The sequence below is a fragment of the Talpa occidentalis genome, unplaced genomic scaffold, assembly GCF_014898055.3.
Source record: "Talpa occidentalis isolate TD23 unplaced genomic scaffold, MPIMG_talOcc4v2.1 talOcc4.4, whole genome shotgun sequence".
Taxonomy (NCBI): domain Eukaryota; kingdom Metazoa; phylum Chordata; class Mammalia; order Eulipotyphla; family Talpidae; genus Talpa; species Talpa occidentalis.
This window is the reverse complement of record NW_023604295.1, coordinates 116,519,224-116,537,223: the sequence shown is the minus strand read 5'-3', so window position 1 is coordinate 116,537,223 and position 18,000 is coordinate 116,519,224. Positions and strand designations below refer to the sequence as shown.

General features: G+C 35.6%; 1 protein-coding gene across 11 annotated transcripts in view; it reads left to right on the top strand.

Annotated features, from left to right (window-relative positions):
* Window positions 1-18,000, top strand: part of ZMAT4 (zinc finger matrin-type 4) — a 387,418-nt gene that overhangs the window by 224,159 nt on the left and 145,259 nt on the right. For 10 of the 11 annotated variants that reach the window (XR_008553977.1, XM_054700911.1, XM_054700909.1 and 7 more), the window contains one exon: window positions 10,039-10,266. Coding sequence is in view for 10 of the 11 variants with exons in the window: in XM_054700911.1 (XP_054556886.1) it covers window positions 10,039-10,266 (228 nt within the window). In the remaining variant the exon portion in view is untranslated. The remainder of the gene's footprint in view (window positions 1-10,038; window positions 10,267-18,000) is intronic. The other variant, XM_054700908.1, reaches the window with a different exon arrangement.

Here is an 18,000-nt window from a genome sequence, read left to right as displayed (position 1 = left end):
CGAGGGTTGCTTTGAGGTTCATAGACTGAACTCAAAATGATACCAAACTTTCAGATTTAGCAGTTTTTAAATGGCAGTTCATATAAAAACCTTGATTTCTAGATCAAATCAAAGAAAACACATGTATAGCTGGTATTCATCATTTTCAGTACAAGAAATCCAGGATTTGTACCGTGCAAACTGTGGATTATTGAGACCAATTTTATTTTTAAGGATATATGCTTAAAGTAACTTAAAACTGATGTTAGACAGAGAAAGCACACCTTTTGGGGAAGGTGTGCTGACTGAAGGCAGAAGAGTTAGGTGCATACATTGTTCTCAGGGAACAATACCAGCAGTTATCTGCCTAAAATGACTTCTAAAGTTTCAGCATGCTTCCAGTTCAGGCCAAAAGGCCTTCCTCTCTCTGTGTCTTCCCTCTAAACTTAGCCTACACTTTATCTCTGCTGCGCTTCTGGCACTGATCACTTTTCTCATCTTCGAATCGTCTATAAATATTCATAGGGTATAAGAAATGAACCAGGAAGCTGGCTCTGCCGTTGAATAGCTGATACTGCTGGATAAGTTAATCATTCCCACCCCTGAGCAGGGAGTACAGATTAGATGAAGCCAGGGAATGATGGCAAAACAAAAAGAACAAAAGCAACTATCCACTCCCAAGTTTAAGTTTGTCATCCCTCCACCCCTCTCACAATGCTGCCTCTCATCTCCCTCTAGTCACCGCTCTAAGGATGGCCCCTTTGGAGGGACAGTAGGGGCAACCTTAAGTCACTGAATCTCTTTTGGGGAAAATCCACTGTGCCCTCTGGGACTTTTTCTCTTGTCTGAGGTTTATGAAGGAAGGCATTTCTAGTGGTATCTAGTTAGCAGGTCATTAATTTTTGCCCAAACAATAAGCAAAGAATATAGTATAGTATGATGTGATACTATGATATTTAGTGTCTAAACAATTTGGTAAGAGTTTATGTCTTCATAAAAACTTGATAATTTGGGGCCTCCCCTGGTGGTGCAGGCAGTTGAGTGCAGCGCTATGAAGCTGTCCGCAGCCTCTGCAGTGCTGGTTGATCCCTGCTGGCCTCCGAGCAACCCACATGGCCTCAGAGCAACCCACATGGTGAGCAGACCTCTCCTGTCTCGCCCGCTGCTCCCCTCAGCAGTGTATTTCATCCGTCTTCCTGTTCTGTTCCCCGCTGTCTCTGGTGAAGCCTCTCACCCTCCCTCACATCTGGAGTGTACCTTGGTTCTTGTATAAATAAATAAAAAATAAATCTTAAAAAAAAAAAACAAACCAAAAAACCCAAACTTGAGAATTTGAAAAAAAAAAATGCACATATTGAAAGAAAAATACAATATTTGTTCAGCACCCTGAAAAATCACGTATTAATGCACATTTTTGTCTTTGGGCACTTCATATCTTCCCAAACCTTAGAATTAGATCAAGCATTGCCACCTTTATTTCCCATTCTTTATTGGTTGGCTGGAGATACATCGCAGCCTCCAAAAATCCTGTTTTGCTGACATGTGAAGTTATTCAAAGAATTGTAGCATCTAATGTTGAAATGATGAGCAATGGGTTCCCTGCTGTGTAATTAGACATCATCATACTTTCCTCAGAATTTTAAAGTATGGCTCTCCTTTATGTTTGTTGCACCATCCAGGGGTACTTTTGTGTAGAATTTGGGAACTCTGGCCATAACCAAAGATTTTGACACAGCATAGAAAAAGTAAAACAATTTAACTAAATGACATTTGAAGGTCAAAGCCATGAGTGTGTTAGACTACGCTATACCAGGTGTTATAAGGTCAGTCTCAGTGGAGAGGATGCTATTATTGACTTCAGTCTCAATCATTACATCATAGTAGCAGAACTTCCTGAAGTAAAAGCGTGATTCTTTCTCTTACATACATAGCTTTATGGAGAATAAGCTGTTTCCCTACTTAACAAGAGTTTGTTCAACACATACTATGTGCTAGATGTGGTTCTGGCATCCGGGATATAACAAGATTAGACACTTGCCCCTGTGGAACTTCGATACTTTCCTCTTGTTTTCATTGCATAGACACATGTAGAGCATTGCAGCCTTTGGATTATTTTGTCAAACAATATGTGAAAGTTATAAAAAAGATTTTTATCTCCTCTAAAGTTCTATTTAATGGCTTATTTTCAAAGATTAGGATTCTGGAGAAAACAGGCATACTTAAGATATTTAGAACCTAATCAGTGACTGAAACTAGAGGGAATTATTCTATATTAATGAAAATCAATGATCTATGAATACTATATTAATGAAGACTGATGATAAATGAATGTAGTGTGGGTGAGGAAGCAATTCTTGCTAATAGGCTGATTATACTTAGAGTGTTGATACAAAATTGAATTGGTAGAATGGTTCTGTTAAGTCATCCTCATCTTTGTTTATTCTCAGAAAGTGTTTAATGGCACAGATTTGGAACATGGATGCTTTATACTGTTCTTTCATTTCCTTCATGGCACAGAAGAAATAGTGCATAGATTTTTTTTTTTTTCATATCATAGTCTTGGATAACAGTATTCACATCCAAATATATCCTAGGAGAAGAAAGAAGATATTTTGTCTTATCTATGTAATTAGAGACACTTTTGGATCTGCTATGCAGTGGAAAAACAGTTTTCCCTGATTTTTTTTGGAAAATAGAGGGAGCTGGGTTTTTTCATTGTATTTGGCATGAGTCTGCTTTCTCCCAACCTATTCTTTCTCAAATCAACAATAAATTAATAAATAAATCTCTGCAAATGAAATCTTCAGAGATTTAATTTAAAACCTGATTAGTATACCACAAGACCCCTAAGCAGTGTTTTGTAGACTTTGAATTAAAACAAGTTACTGTGAAATGCGGCCTATATATAAGTTGTAAAGTAAAAATGTTTTCCCTCTGCATCAAGAAGTATATATCCATGGATATAAAACAAATCACCCATAATCCACCACTTAGTGATTACCATTGCAAAGATTTTGATTTGTAGCCTGCTAGTCTCTCTCTATATACTTTTATATGTATATGTATAATTTAGTAATAAGTAATTTGGTTTGTACCCTACCTATAAGCCACATCCTCTAGTTTACATTATGTCCTGGACATTTTCCCAGTTACTAAATATTTTTTCCTAAAATATACTCTTTTTTTTTTGAAACTTTGATTTTGTCTTATTTTTTTATAAATTATTTTATATAATTCTTACATCATTTTTAATTTTTGCATAATGTATGCATTTTCATTTTGGTTTTATTTCCCATACAGTTCCCACCCCACTTATTCTGACCCTAATCCCTTTTCTTCTCCCCCCAACCCCCACTGTAGTGTGTCTCTGGTCTATAGTTGCTTGTTGATTTTGATTTTTACTTTATTGCAATTAGTCTTTTTCCTGGTCCCTTATTTAGGTTTTCTAAATTCCTGCTATAAGTGACAACATCCAGTATTTTTCTTTTTCTTTCTGGCTTCTTTCGCTGAGCATGAGCCCTTCCAGCTCCATCCACGGTGCTGCAAATTGCATCATTATCTTTTTTGATTGCTGAGTAATAATATTCCATTGTGTATATGTACCACATCTTCTTGATCCAGTCATCTATTTTTGGGCATTTGGGCTGTTTCCAAAGCTTAGCTATTGTAAATAGTGCTGCTATAAACATAGGGGTGCAGGTGCCCTTTGGAATTAAAGGAATTTGGAATTCTGTGTCCTTTGGGTAAATACCTAGGAGTGTAATTGCTGGATCATGTGGAAGCTCCATCTTTAGTAGGTTAAGAAATCTCCACACTGCTTTCCATAGTGGTTGGACCATTTTGCACTCCCACCAGCAGTGCAGGAGAGTTCCTTTTTCTCCACATCCTCGCCAACATTTGTTGTTGCTAGTTTTTTTTTTAAATATGTGCCATTCTCACTGTTGTAAGATGGTATCTCATTGTAGTTTTGATTTGCATTTCCCTGATAACAAGTGATGTTGAACATTTTTTCATATGCCTGTTGGCCATTTGCATTTCCTCTATGGAGAAGTATTTTTTTTTAAGATTTTTATTTATTTATACAAGAACCAGGGTATAGGCCAGATGCACGGAAGGGTGAGAGGATTCACCAGAGACAGAGCAGGGAACAGAACAGGCAGACTGATGAAACACACTGCTGAGGGGAGCAGTGGGCGAGACAGGAGAGGTCTGCTTCGCCATGTGGGATTCTTGCCCGCCAGCTGGGATTGAAGCTGCGCTGCAGAGGCTGCGGACAGGTTCATAGTGCAGCGCTCAACCACCTGCGCCACCAGGGAGGCCCTGGAGAAGTTTCTTTTTAAATGTTCTGCCCATTTTTAAAACATATTCTTGATGGCTGCATGGAATTTCAGAATAGATTTTTACAAATTATTTTATATCTAACTTGTTTTTATTTTTTTAAAGAAATTTTTTATACATACAAGAACCGGGGTATAGGCCAGAGTTTTGGGGGGTGAGAGGATTCACCAGAGACAGAGCAGGGAACAGAACAGGCAGATCGACTGAAATATTCTGCTGAGGGGAGCAGTGGGCGAGTCACAAGAGGTCTGCTGCGCCATGTGGGTTACCTCCCTGGCCAGGGATCAAACTTGTGCTGTAGTGGCTGCAGTGAGCTTCATAGGTTACGTCTTAACCCCTTGCGCCACCAGGGAGGCTCCTTTTTAATCCTATAAAGTAAGTTTAATGAAACTGTCAAAGGATTAAATTTTAGGAATCATAAGCAAGTTTCTAAAACATGAAAATCCCCTGAGTTGATATTAACTGAGATTTACTAGTACTTTCCTTAATGTTTTCACCACATGCTCATTGAGTATCTACCATCTACACAAGAGGCACTGTCCTCTGTGAGGAACACAAAGGAAATATAAGTTCTGAGCTCCAACTTTGCACAGTTTGCATCAAACTGAGATGCTTGACTGCAGAAGACGTTGGGCTGTTTGGAGCCTGAGCTGCCCATCTGCCTGACTGCTGCCTCTTTAGCCGGCATTGACCAGTCCAGTTGAATTCAACTGTTAACAGCATTTGCACATGGAGTGATAGTTGCTGAAGAATTCCTACTGTTATCAATATCATTTTGGGTAGGAAAAAAAGGGGAAAAAAGAAAGGCACTTTATCATAGGTGCTGAAAACCAGAAAAGTTATTTTAGAGAAAAAGCTTATTTCCAGGCAATTCCCACTGAGAGCAGATGTTGAAACCCAGGAATTGTGTTCTGCCTCTACAGTTAACCTGGTTGTTTACTTGGCCAATTGCTCCCTGAGCATCATTGGAAACCAATGATGCAGCGTGGGGTTGGTTTTGAGTCAGAAGATCTGGTCTTTTTCATTTCCTTTGTTGCTTATTAACGAGCCAGGGGGCTCTTTTAATTGGTTTATCTCCCTGCGTTTGAAGCTGCCCCACTGACCAAACAAGTTTTAGAGGCAGCTTAAATGAGAAAATACTTGGAATGGAATTATATCGCACAACATACCTAACTCAGAAGAATTGTGTGATATTAACACAATGTCACACAACTTGAGAGAATTAATATTATGGAGAAAAACGTCTTGGTTGAAAAAACTTACTTTAAAATGAATAAATCCTATAATTGTTTTCAAAACTCCCCCAAAATCTTTGTGAAAATGGTTTAATTTTTGTGATCTGAAAGTTAAGGAAGCTGCAGGAATGAGTGAGAAGAAGAGAGAAAAGGAGAAAGGGAGGAAGGGTAGAGAGAGCACATGTGAGACAGCAGGAGCAGGAGCCCAGGGGAAGTCTGTGAGTTCCCACATGAGGGTGTTGACGGACACCTGTCTGGAAGGCAGACTGGCAGGTGTACCATTGTTTGCTGGTGGTGTTATCCTCCATCTCTGGCTGAGGTCACCCACTCTGTCCTTGGGGATCTGACAAGTAAAGCTTTGAGATCTATGGGCAGAGCCTGTATGTTTGGTTTAAAAACCACATGCTCTAGCATCTGGAACAATTATTTTCAAAGTTTTCACTAATTTCTACTTCTCCAGTGTGATGTTAGTCATATCTGATCCCAGAAGCTAAAGTGACTAACTCATTCCAGTTTGCCCAGGACTAGTTTAGTCCTGAAAGCCCCAGGCCTGGGAATCCTTCTAGTTTTAGGCAAGCTGAGACAATTGGTAGCATGCCAGGAACTAGAGTAAGCGCTGGGATGCCATGATAAGTGCTTCAGAATAAATGATTCCTGTTCGAAAATGTAATTTCCAGAATGATATATAAATTTACACTCACTGAAATGTATAGAATAAGGTTACCCCTGAAAACAGATTGAGGTTTGAGAAAATAGTGGCTTTCAATATATCAGCTAAATCCAAATGAAGAAGGGAGATTTGTCTACATTTGAACATGTTGTCCTTCAACAATATAGTCTGCATCCAACTGTCACTCATTTGCTTATATTGATATTGATTAGTACAAACCTAGCTACCCAAGCCCTAAATGACACAGTTTAGTAGAAATAAGAAAACCCATGACTACTAACTTACTTTCCTCAGTTTTGATGCTAAGAGCAATCATTCGGTCATCCAGTCATTCAGGAAAAAAAGTATGAAATGTACACATTGTGTCTGCCACCAGCAAGGTGCTGGCACCAGGGAGACGCTGGTTAGTACACAGTGTCACAGCTGGAGGAAGTGTTCTAATGGAGGCACACACAAGATGCTCTGGAAATATATTTGTCCTTAAGATTAACTGTGGTGATTCTGCCAGGAAGAAATTAATATAGGAAATAGAAATAAATATAGGACAGATTTCATACACACACGTAAGCGAGTGCATGCACGCACACACACACATAATTTTAAGCTATTACTCAAGACAACTTACCCAACAGTCTACAAATAGCTGTAGAAAACCCGCTCCTTGAAAAATATTATGCAAGGCATAAATGAGATTGAAAAATATTTCAGTGTATGGTGATCCTTAGAAATCACGTTTTGGATGTTGACTTCCTGAAACTGTTTCAAGGATTAGAAAAATTTGAGTTTATTTAGTTTATTTTAATTACTCTGAACTGGCTACAGAAGCTGTGATCTTTTGTACAAAATATATGCAAATGCATATTTTGAGCCCTAAATCTGCCAAATGCATTTTGAAAACAGAAATTTTAGAGTGTTAGATATGTGATAAGTTACATATACCATATATTACGTTTCTATGGTTTTAAGGTAGTGATCCATGATAAGAGATATTAATAATTTCATTGGTGTGTGTATGCATGTTTATATTAACATAAGTAGTCTTGGTATATTCAGGCCAGGTTTTGATGAAGAATGAATCATAAGAAAATTTTGAAATTTAGGAGGTTTTGAATTTTTCTGACTTGAAATAAAGTTGTGGGCATGTACTTGAGAACACATCAAATACAAAGGTATCAAGTATTAAATATTATCATGATGATTCAGTATTTTGTACACATACACACATACACACACACCTTGATACTTCTTGCTTAACTTGTTCAGACCTCACAGAGAAGATGATGTCAAGAATCATTCTGCAGAATATGTGTTTAGTTATCTGGGGAGGGCAGATTCAGATTGAAAACCATTAATTTTGATGAATTAACTGTTAATTTTAAGTTGTATAAGGGAGGTAGATTCAGTATCGAGCTAATCTTTTTACAATTAGAATAAAAACATAAAATATAAAATTAATATAAAAACAAGCTGTATATTGGCTATCATGGTTTCTTAAAAATATGTTTTTAAATCAAAGGATATAATCTACCCTATTTTGTTTTCAATTTTTCTTTTTAGAATAATATACTTTGCCAAAGAAATTTGAGTGTTATGGTACATGTACACACAAAGATTTAATATACAGCCTGGAAACTGCTCTCTTCCCATATAACCTCATTACTTGGCATCCACTCAAGAAATAAAAGAGAGAGAACTTTTACACTTCATTCCACTGCTGCACTGTGGTTTAACTGTTGGTTTTAAAAGAGATGTTGGCCCTGAATTTTAACCTTGTTGAAACCAGCGCCCTGAGACATATGCTGAAGATCACATGCTCGGTGAGGGTGGAAGTCAACACAACCTGGTTTTCTGACTTTAATTCAAGACGGATTCCACTAATCTCATATTACTACCTTTGGTTGCCTTTATATAGAATATGAACTGGGTTCAGATTGTTGGAGATGATTAGAAACAGTAGTGTAATATAAATCAAATTTTGGGACTATACATAGGATAGGTTATTAGAGGAAAAGCTATAATATAGATGTGGCATCAAAGTACTTACGTGAAAGATCAGGTCATTTTACTCGGTAAATACTCTATTGTGCATCTCTTCTGCCAGAATATGGGGTACAAGGTATCAATTAATAAAATGGATTTTGAAATCTGTTTTTAGTGTCTCATTTAGAGAAAAGTAAATTATGCTTTAAGCGTCAACATTCAGTTAGATTGCAAACATTTGATATGTTTTCCACTGTCATCAAAAAACAATGTGGCTATAAATCCTGAGAAATTGATAGGTGCAGAAAACTTTGGAATCAAGATTCAATTTCCTTGAGATAAGTGGATAGAAGTTCTCTCACATACAAGTAGTCTGTAATCAATCTATGGCTTTTATTAGCATTTCTAACAGCAGAATGATACTGGATGTCTACTAGGATGGGATGGGCCACATTTCAGCTGTGTTTTCACATGGTGATTTATGACTGAATCAGGTAATGAGGCTTTTAAGAGATGTATTATTTCTATAAGTCCCAATAGAAATAATACCATTAAATTTCATGCAAACTAGCTAAAATCCCCTATCTGATGAAATGTCAGAATAGAGAGGAAAATATTCTCTTGAGATATTGTCACAATACAGGCATGTCTTGAATGAATGTCATTTAGCAAGTATTTATTTCCATCAGATATTTAATCCAAAAAAGCAAAATAGACTTAAAAGTTATTGAACCATTGTGGGGTTAAGTGGCACCTTATCTTGTTATTGATCTTTTCCTTGGAATGACCCTATTCTACATGGTCTGACCACAATGTGCACATCACAGAGGCAAAGAACAAGTACTGCTGTATTGTATTATGGCTAATGGGCCATGTGAGAATTTATGTTTCTTTTTCTTCTCCAAAGCGGTTGGATCAGAATACTCCCCCAACAAAATTAAACCCTGCATAAAATATAAATATGACTTAGGTATTGACCAAAAAATACCCCAAAATCTTGCTAATTTAAAAGTTTGAAAAGAGACATTATTGGCACTGAAAGGGACACTGGCCTTAGTATTAAGGATTTGGTTTGGGGTTCTGCCTTTAAAAACTAGGTATCACCTTATCACACCTTTAGTAAATCAGTCGGTGTCTCTGAAGTTCATCATCTCAGATGAGACAGTAATCCTAGTCATAGTTATTGTAAGGATGAAAGCAACTTGTATGTTGTAATGCCTAAAAATGTAATTTTTACTTGGTTAGTAAACGCCTTCAAGTTGAGTTCTTTTTTTTCCTCGCACCAAAAATAACTTAAGTTCACAATGGAATGTGTTAAATTAATAGCTGGGAATGTGCAATCTCAAAATAGTGATACATGTCTTTTCAGTTTAGAGATGCAACATCTGTTCCTATAATGTCTGTCTTAGGGTATTTAAAAAAAATACACTTTCAATGTCAATTTTAGCAGTTATAGGTTAAAAATAAGCTATCACACTAAACAGAAGTAACTGACAAAAAAAAGCATGATTTCGTCAGCTGGTACAATCCATGTCACTGAAAGATATGCTGCTATCCCTTGTGGGCAGAGCTCTTATTTATTGGTTATTTCCATTTATAACCCAGAGATGTCTAATTCATTCAGATCTTTCATGTCATGAGACTGTTCAATGTTTACTTCAAGTTTGGACTTCGATTTAATTAATAGATTGCTCATTTTCCTTCAAGAGATTATTTTTAGGAGGGCTTTCTTCGAAGGATGGTCTCACCCGAACTGTCAGGTAGATGTGGAGGACAGGTATGCTCAGTACCATAGTAACCTGGCTAGTGGTTTTCTCTCTTGCTTTTTCTTCACAGCAGCACCCCTGAACTCTCTGAAGCCTGCAAGGGTAGACACTGCTCCTGTGGTCTCATCTCCCTATCAAAGAAGAGATTCAGACAGATACTGTGGGCTCTGTGCAGCCTGGTTTAATAATCCCCTGATGGCCCAGCAGCATTATGATGGCAAGAAACACAAAAAGAATGCAGCAAGGGTCGCTTTATTAGAGCAACTTGGGACCACCCTGGATATGGGGGAATTGAGAGGTAAGAGAAACCCTTCTAATTTCTGCCATTGAAATGGACTTTCAAAAAAAGAATTGTTTTTCACAAATTGGGCAAATTCTCTGCTTTAATTATTAAGGATGACTGGTGTCATCCAAAAGGGGTAGAAGGAAAAGGAAGAACAGAGAACTAGCTCAATTTTCATAAGCTCCTTTGTTTCTAATTGTAGGCTATTTCCATTTTTTTTTTTTTTATTGACCATGTTCAGGTCAAAACCACCCATCCAAGAAGCAGGTCTTTTACCTTCTTCTTCATCTTTAAACATCTTCTCTAATGAATGTTTTCGTGGATGAGCAATATGGGAGAAGATGATAAAAAGGCCAAGTTGCATTAGGTTATTTTAAACTTTTGTACTTTCTACAGAATCGGTCTAAACAAAGTAATACATTAATCTACTTAACTGGCTTAAAGCAAGTCCCAGGCTTTTTTTTTTTTTTGATTATTGTTACTGAAATACCATTATTTTATACCCATGCTAGTGTGTTGGCAATATAGGCTTAACCCCCTCAGGTGTTGTCACCACAGCACTCCTGCCACTGAAGCATCCATAGCTTTTCACCATAATCCATTGTGAACCCCTATCCCCTTGTTTTCACTCCTCTCCCTCTCCCCCTCTAAGGCCAAAGATTGTGGTCAGTTTTCAAGTTTATCTGACCCTTTGTTAGGTTTCTCTCTATTCCACATATAAGTGACACCATGTGGTGTTTATCTTATACCTTCTGGCTTATTTCACTTCGTATAAGCCCTTCCAACTCCATCCTTGAAGCTACAAATGGCATGAGTATTTTTGATTGCTGAATAGTATTCCATGGTGTATATATATACACTACATCTTTTGATACACTCGTCTGTTTTTGGGCCCTTAGGTTGTTTCCATGTCTTGGGGAATTGAGGTGAGATGGTGCTGTGTGTAACTGTGCAGTTAATCCCTGGCTCCCCTGGCCCCACCCCTGTCAGTTATTTTCTCCACTGATGGAAAACTTGCATGCTTTGAGTCATGTGAGTTTTCACAGAAGTTGCTGAGCAGAAACTTGGAAACCATAGGGTGAGGGGCAGCTCTGTGGGTTCCTTGGGAAACTATCTACCAATGTGTAGAGCATAATGGAATATTTCATCATCAACTGTTATTTAGGTATTTTTTGATCACATCCACATTTTTGATAAATTTGATGGTGGCTCTGTAAAAGTGAAACAATGTCACAGGCTGTATTTTTCTGAGAGAGGCATTTTATTTCAGAAAAATAGCTCTTCAAAGGATGCTATTGATATATACCTCAGATGCTGTATGGTCTGTTCAGGAAATCATCATTCATAATAGCTACAATAACAAAATTTTACAAATCAATTTTTGAGAATGCGACTTGGGTTTAAACTGGGTTCTGCATGTACAATTCTTATTGTACAAGAATAACAAATTTTATTATCCTAACCTGGCTGTGAGCCTCCAAGAGGATAAATGACCTAGTGCAATTCCAGACCAAATAAGCAGAATACCCTGCTTTGTGAACTGAGAAGAGGGACAGGCCAGTTCTGATTGTGGTATTTGGGGAAGACCACCAAGAAAAGAGACTTGAATTGGAAGTAGAAACATGATTAGCACTTCAGCAGGTAAAAAGGCATTCTGGGTCATCAGAACCATCCATTCATCCATCCACCCATCCATCCATCCATCCATCCATCCATACATACATATATATAGGGTTTTATATATATATATATATATATAAAAATCATATACTATAGCTAGATAGACAGATAGATAGATACTCAGAGAGGCAGGGAAATACATGCTGTAGCAAATCAACACATTATCATAAAAGAGTCCTATAATGTAGTACAAATTTCAGATTGGAGGTCAATTAATACATCCATAGAGATTTATTAAAGATTGTTTTATCCAAGATACTTGATTTAAATAAAGGCAAATAATATTAGATAGAATGTATTTTGTCTATGTTTTCTAGTATAAAAATATGGGATTTAATATTTCAACATGTTAGATAATCTTATTCCAAAGACTTTTGAATCATTGGATGGAACTATTGCTTTTTGGATTTCTTATGTTTTCAGTCGATTGTCTTGTTAAAAAATACAAGAACAGTCTCTCCATAGCTAAAGATCTACTCGAAACTTGCTGTTACTGTCAGATAACAAGTTGTCTTAGTGACTCCTTCACAGCAGGGCACCGAAGGAGAAAAATAAGGGTTTATTTATGTTGTGTGCTAGCTATTATGACTTGTAGAAGAATTATTCCTAGAGCACATTCTTCTTGTCTATTTTGAATTATCAGTGTTGCATCTTTTATGTACAACTACATTTTAATGACTTGGGAGTCTGAATTCTGTACCATTTGAGCAGCCTGTCTTTTATGCAGAAGACAAAAAGGGCTGTTCTTTGACTTGCTAACTCAACGTGACTATGACTCAGTAGCACATGAAATGTGATTAGCATTGAACACAATGTCCTTGAAACCAACCTTTTCACCCACCCCAGGTGACATCTTGATATCTATTTATTCAGGAATTAAAGATCATAAAAGCTTGAGGAATAAAGTAATGATGACAACCCAGCATATTTTAACACACACACACATACACACACACACACACACACAAACACACACACACTTCTCTATTTCTGAAATGCTTATAGTGCACTATCAATCATTAATAAAGAAAAAATGCTCATCAGGCACATTTATAATGCAGGCATACCTATTACTTAAAAAAATGGCATCAAGCAGCTGGAGCACAATATGGCAGCATTACAGGCTTTCTCTCTTAGCACTGCTCAGTTTTTAAGCACTCCACATTTACTTAGTTATAATGGGTTTCTTGATTTTCTGTCTTTCACTCTACCTCACCTCCCATGTATTGTTAGTGCCTTTAAAGCAGACGTCTATGTCTCTTTTGTTCATTGATGTGTTCAAAACACCTAGAACAGTGACAGACACGTAATAGTAGTTTCTGAACAAATGAATAGAGAAATCAAAATTAAAAAATGAACTAAAATGCTATATTCTTAACATAGCAGTCATTTTCATTTCTAAAAGTTTCTTTTAGAATAATTTTCATAAGAAATTATGATCTTTTTCATCTAATTTTTGAAAAATGATATATAGTTAACATGTTATGAAATGTAGAGGTTGTGCACAGTATAGTTAATGCAAATGCCTGTATGACCCACATCACTATGAAGATACATAACTTCTCCAACAGACAAACCCTCCGTGTCTCTCCCAAGTCAATCCCAACTCCCACCCCAGGGAAGCACTATTTTTTGTATTTCACCATTGATTAGTTCTTATAATTCTAAAACTTCATGTGAATGGAATAGAAAATATGTGGGATTTTGTGTGTGTCTAGCGTCTTTTGGATAGCATGTATTTTGTATTAATTTGTTGGAGAGTAATAGTAGTAATACTACTATTGCTGAGTAGTATTCTACTATACAAAAATTCCATAATTTGTCTAGTCATTCTTCTTTTGATTTTTGCAGGTCTGTTTTGAATAAAGCTTTCATAAATTTATTTTTGTCAGCATATGTTTTACTTCTCTTGGTAAATACCTAGGAGTAGAATTTCCAGGTCAAAGTGATATGTGTTTTTAAGTATATAAGAAACTGCCAATTTTTCCCTCAAAGTAGTGGCTTATTTTATATTCCTCAAAAATATAAATTCTATATCCTCACCAAAATTTTTTTCAGTCTTTTAAATCTTTAACCATTCTTGTGTAGGAGTATATTTCATGATGGATTTAATTTTCTTATCCATGTTGACTGATGTTGACACCTTTATTTTAAATGTGCTTCTCAGTTAATGATCCTTTTTGAAGTTATCTGTTCATGTTTTTTGCCGATTATTAAATTTGATTGTCTTTCTATTATTGAGTGGTAAGTAGGAAGCTTTCAAATAATAATAATAATACAAATTAGTTATCAGAGACATGCTTTCTGACTGTTTATCCTAATCTGTGATTTGGCTACTCCTTTCTTAAATAATTTCTGGTAAGTAGACATTATTAAATTGGAGGTGTAATTTATCTTACTTTTTTCTTTTATAATCATTGCTTTTTATGTCCCATCTAAAAAATTCTTTACTATACCATGAGTAAAGATAATCTTGAATTTTTTTCTTCTTTAAATTTCATTGTTTTAACTTTTGCATGTAGGATTATAACATCTCAAATTAATTTCTGCTTATGGTATAAGGTAGGAGCTGAAATCCATTTTGTTTTTATACATCTATCCACTTACAGAAAATTTGTTGAAAATGTTTTCTTCATTTAATTTTCTTGGCACACATTTACCAAAAATTCACTGATAATGTGATTCTATTTCTGTACAATCTATTGTGTTTTACTGTTTTCTCTTTTTTTTAAATGAACTTTTATGATTTCCCATTGGTTTATAACACCCTATAAATTCTGGGAGTACAGCTTCATAATTCTATGTGTATATATGCTTCACTACCCAAACTCCTGGTACTGCCCCCACCATTGATTTCTTTGTTTTCATGTCAGTATAGCATTGTACTGATTTTTCTTCATTACTGGAATCTTGAAATCATCTATTACATGTTCCCCAGCTTTGTTCTTTCTAAAGATGTTTGACTGTTGTAAATTATTTCTATATAAACATGATACAGAATTTACGTAAATTCTAGGAAAAATTATGACTGTGGTTCATATAACTTTGAGAACTATTGATTTCATATTCTTTGGATAGATATTATAAGAGGGATTGCTTCATCCTGTGGTAGTTCTAGTCTAAGTTTTGTGAGGAACCTTTTACACTGTTTTCCAAAATGGTTGCACCAATTCACTTTCCCACCAATAGTATCCAAGGGTTCCTTTTTCGCTACACCATTGCCAACACTTGTTAGTGGTCTTTTTGATGTAAGGTGTTCTCACAGGTGTGATATGATATCTTATGGCTTTGATTTGCATTTTTTCTAATAAAAAATGATTAATGTACATGTTGACTATCTGCATGTCCTTTTCTGAAAATTGACTAGTCAGTCTTTTGCCTATTGTTAAATTGAGTTTTTGTTATGTTAATTTAGTTCTTATACACCTAGTATATTAACCCCTTATTAGATGTATGATATGTAAATATCTTCACCCATTCAGTAGGATCTCTTTTTATTCTGATAATATTTTCTCTCACTGTACATAAGCTCTCAGTTCTGTTACATTGATTCATGCATGTATTTTTATTCCAATATCATACTACTTTAATTATGATCATTTTGTAAATGTACTTTGATGGTAGAGAATATGCCTCTATTTTTCTTTTCCCAAAATACTTTAATCATTCAGTCTTTTGTGATTCCATATAAATATTAGGTTTTTTCTGTTTCTTTATAAAATATCATTGGAATTTTGATAGGGATTACATCGAATCTGTCTATGGTTTTTATAAAGTGGTCATGTTGACTATATTAATTTTCCCCATTCATGAAAATGGATTATCTTCCCATCTCTTTATATCTGGTTCTGTGTCTTTTAACAGTATCTCACAGTTTTCATTGAATGGGCCATTTATTTTCTTTGTAAACTTTATTTCTATGTATTTGTTTTGGGTGCAATTATTTATGGGGTTGTTTTCTTAATTTCTTTTGCTTCTCATTTGTTATTTGCAAATAGGAATGTAACATTTTTGTAGGTAGGTTTTTTTTTTTACCTCCCACTTTACCATATTCATTTGTTTTGTTTTTTTTTTTAATAGAGGCATGTTTTATTTATTTGTTTGTTTGTTTGTTTGTTTATACATGCACTGGGTACAGTCAGAAGCGCGGGAGGGTGAGAGAATTCACCAGAGCCAGAGCGGGGAGCAGAGCAGGCAGAAGGACCGAAGTACACTGCTGAGGGGAGCAGCGGGCGGCAGGAGAGGTCTGCGCCATGTGGGACCCTCCTCCGGTGTCCGGGGAGCAGCCGGGGATTGAACCGGGTGCCACAGAGGCTGCGGGCAGCTTCGCAGCCCAGCGCTCAACCGCTGTGCCACCGGGGAGGCCTGCATATTCATTTGTTTTTAATAGTTTTGTGGCATCTTTAGGAATTTCTATATTTAGATTACCATATCATCTGCAAGAAATAATATATTTAATTCTTACTTTCTTACTGATATGATACCTTTTATTTCTTGTTGTGGTTTAATTACCCTGGCTGTGATTAATTGAACAGAAGTTGTGAGTTGATGACTTTGTCTTATTCCTGATCTTAAACAGCTTTCAGTTTTTCTTCATTAAGTAGGATATTTACTGTGAGTTTGTAGCATATGGCCTTTATTATGTTGAAGTATGCTTCTGTCCACTTTTTGCTAAGAGATTTTATCATAAATGACTGATGAATCTTGTCAAATGCTTTCTCTGCATTTATTTACGTAATCATGTGATTTTTGTTTTCCTTTTGTTGATGTAGCATCTTACATTAATGGATTTGCATATTTTGAACCGTCCTTGCATCCCTGAAATAAATCCCACTAGATCATATTGTGTGATCCTTTTAATGCATAATTGAATTTTATTTTCTAGTATTCTGTTAAGAATTTTTGGATTTGTGTTTTTTCAAAGATATTGGTCTATAATTTTCTGTTTTTGTGATATCCTTTTCTGGATTTGGGTGCCAAGGTAGTGCTGGCTTCATAGAATATGTTTGGAAGTGTTCCCTCTTCTTCAGTTTTTGGGAAGTGTTTGAGAAGAATAGGCATAACTATCCACTGTTAAACTCATTTGGTTCTGGGGTTTCGTTTTTTAAGAGATTTTCAATTACTATTTCAATTTTCATAATTATGATTAGTTTATTTAAATTTTCTATTATCTTCCTGGTTCAGGTTGATAAGTTGTATAGTTCTAAGAACACATCTGTTTCTTCAAGCTTACAGCATTGCTGTATAATTGTTCATAGTAATTTCTTATGATCCTTTGTATTCTTTGGTATCTATTATATTTTGTCCTCTCTCATTTCTTATTCTATTTACTAGAATTGTCTTCTTACCTTTGTGAAACTTGCTAGAGTTTTGTCAGTTATGTTTTGGCCTTATTCTTTTATAGGTTGTTTTAGGTATAAGGTTAAACTCTGAGATTTTTCTTGTTTCTTGATGTAGGTATTTTTTTTTCCTGCATCCCATAGGTCCTGATAAATTGTATCTTTATTTTAAGTTGTTTCCAAGTATTTTATAATGTTTGCTTCAACTTCCTCATTGATCCAATGGTTATTGAGAAACATGTTTAATTTCCACATTTAAATTTTTTCAGTTTTTTTCTTGTGATTGATTTCTAGTTTATAGCATTATGATCAGAAAAAAAAAATACTTGGTATGAGTTCAATCTTCCTAAGTTTATTGACAATTGTTTTATATCCCAACATATGGTCTATCCTTGAAAATGTTCCATGTGCCTTTGAAAAAAATCTTTATTCTTCTGTATTTTAGTAGAATGTTCTACAAATGTCTATTAAGTCCATCTGGTCTAATTCATCCTTTTAAGGCTATCCTTCCCTTATTTATCCTCTCTCTGGTTGTTATGTCCATGATTGTCCATGATTGTACGTGGGCTGTTAAAATCTCATATTATGTTATTCTAATTGTGTTAATAATCACTTTATGTATTTTGATGCTTGATCATTTGATTTGCACATATTAATGTGCTATATCTTCTTGTATTAAACCCTTAATCATTATAATGTCCATTTCTGTCTCTTATTACCTTTTTTTAGC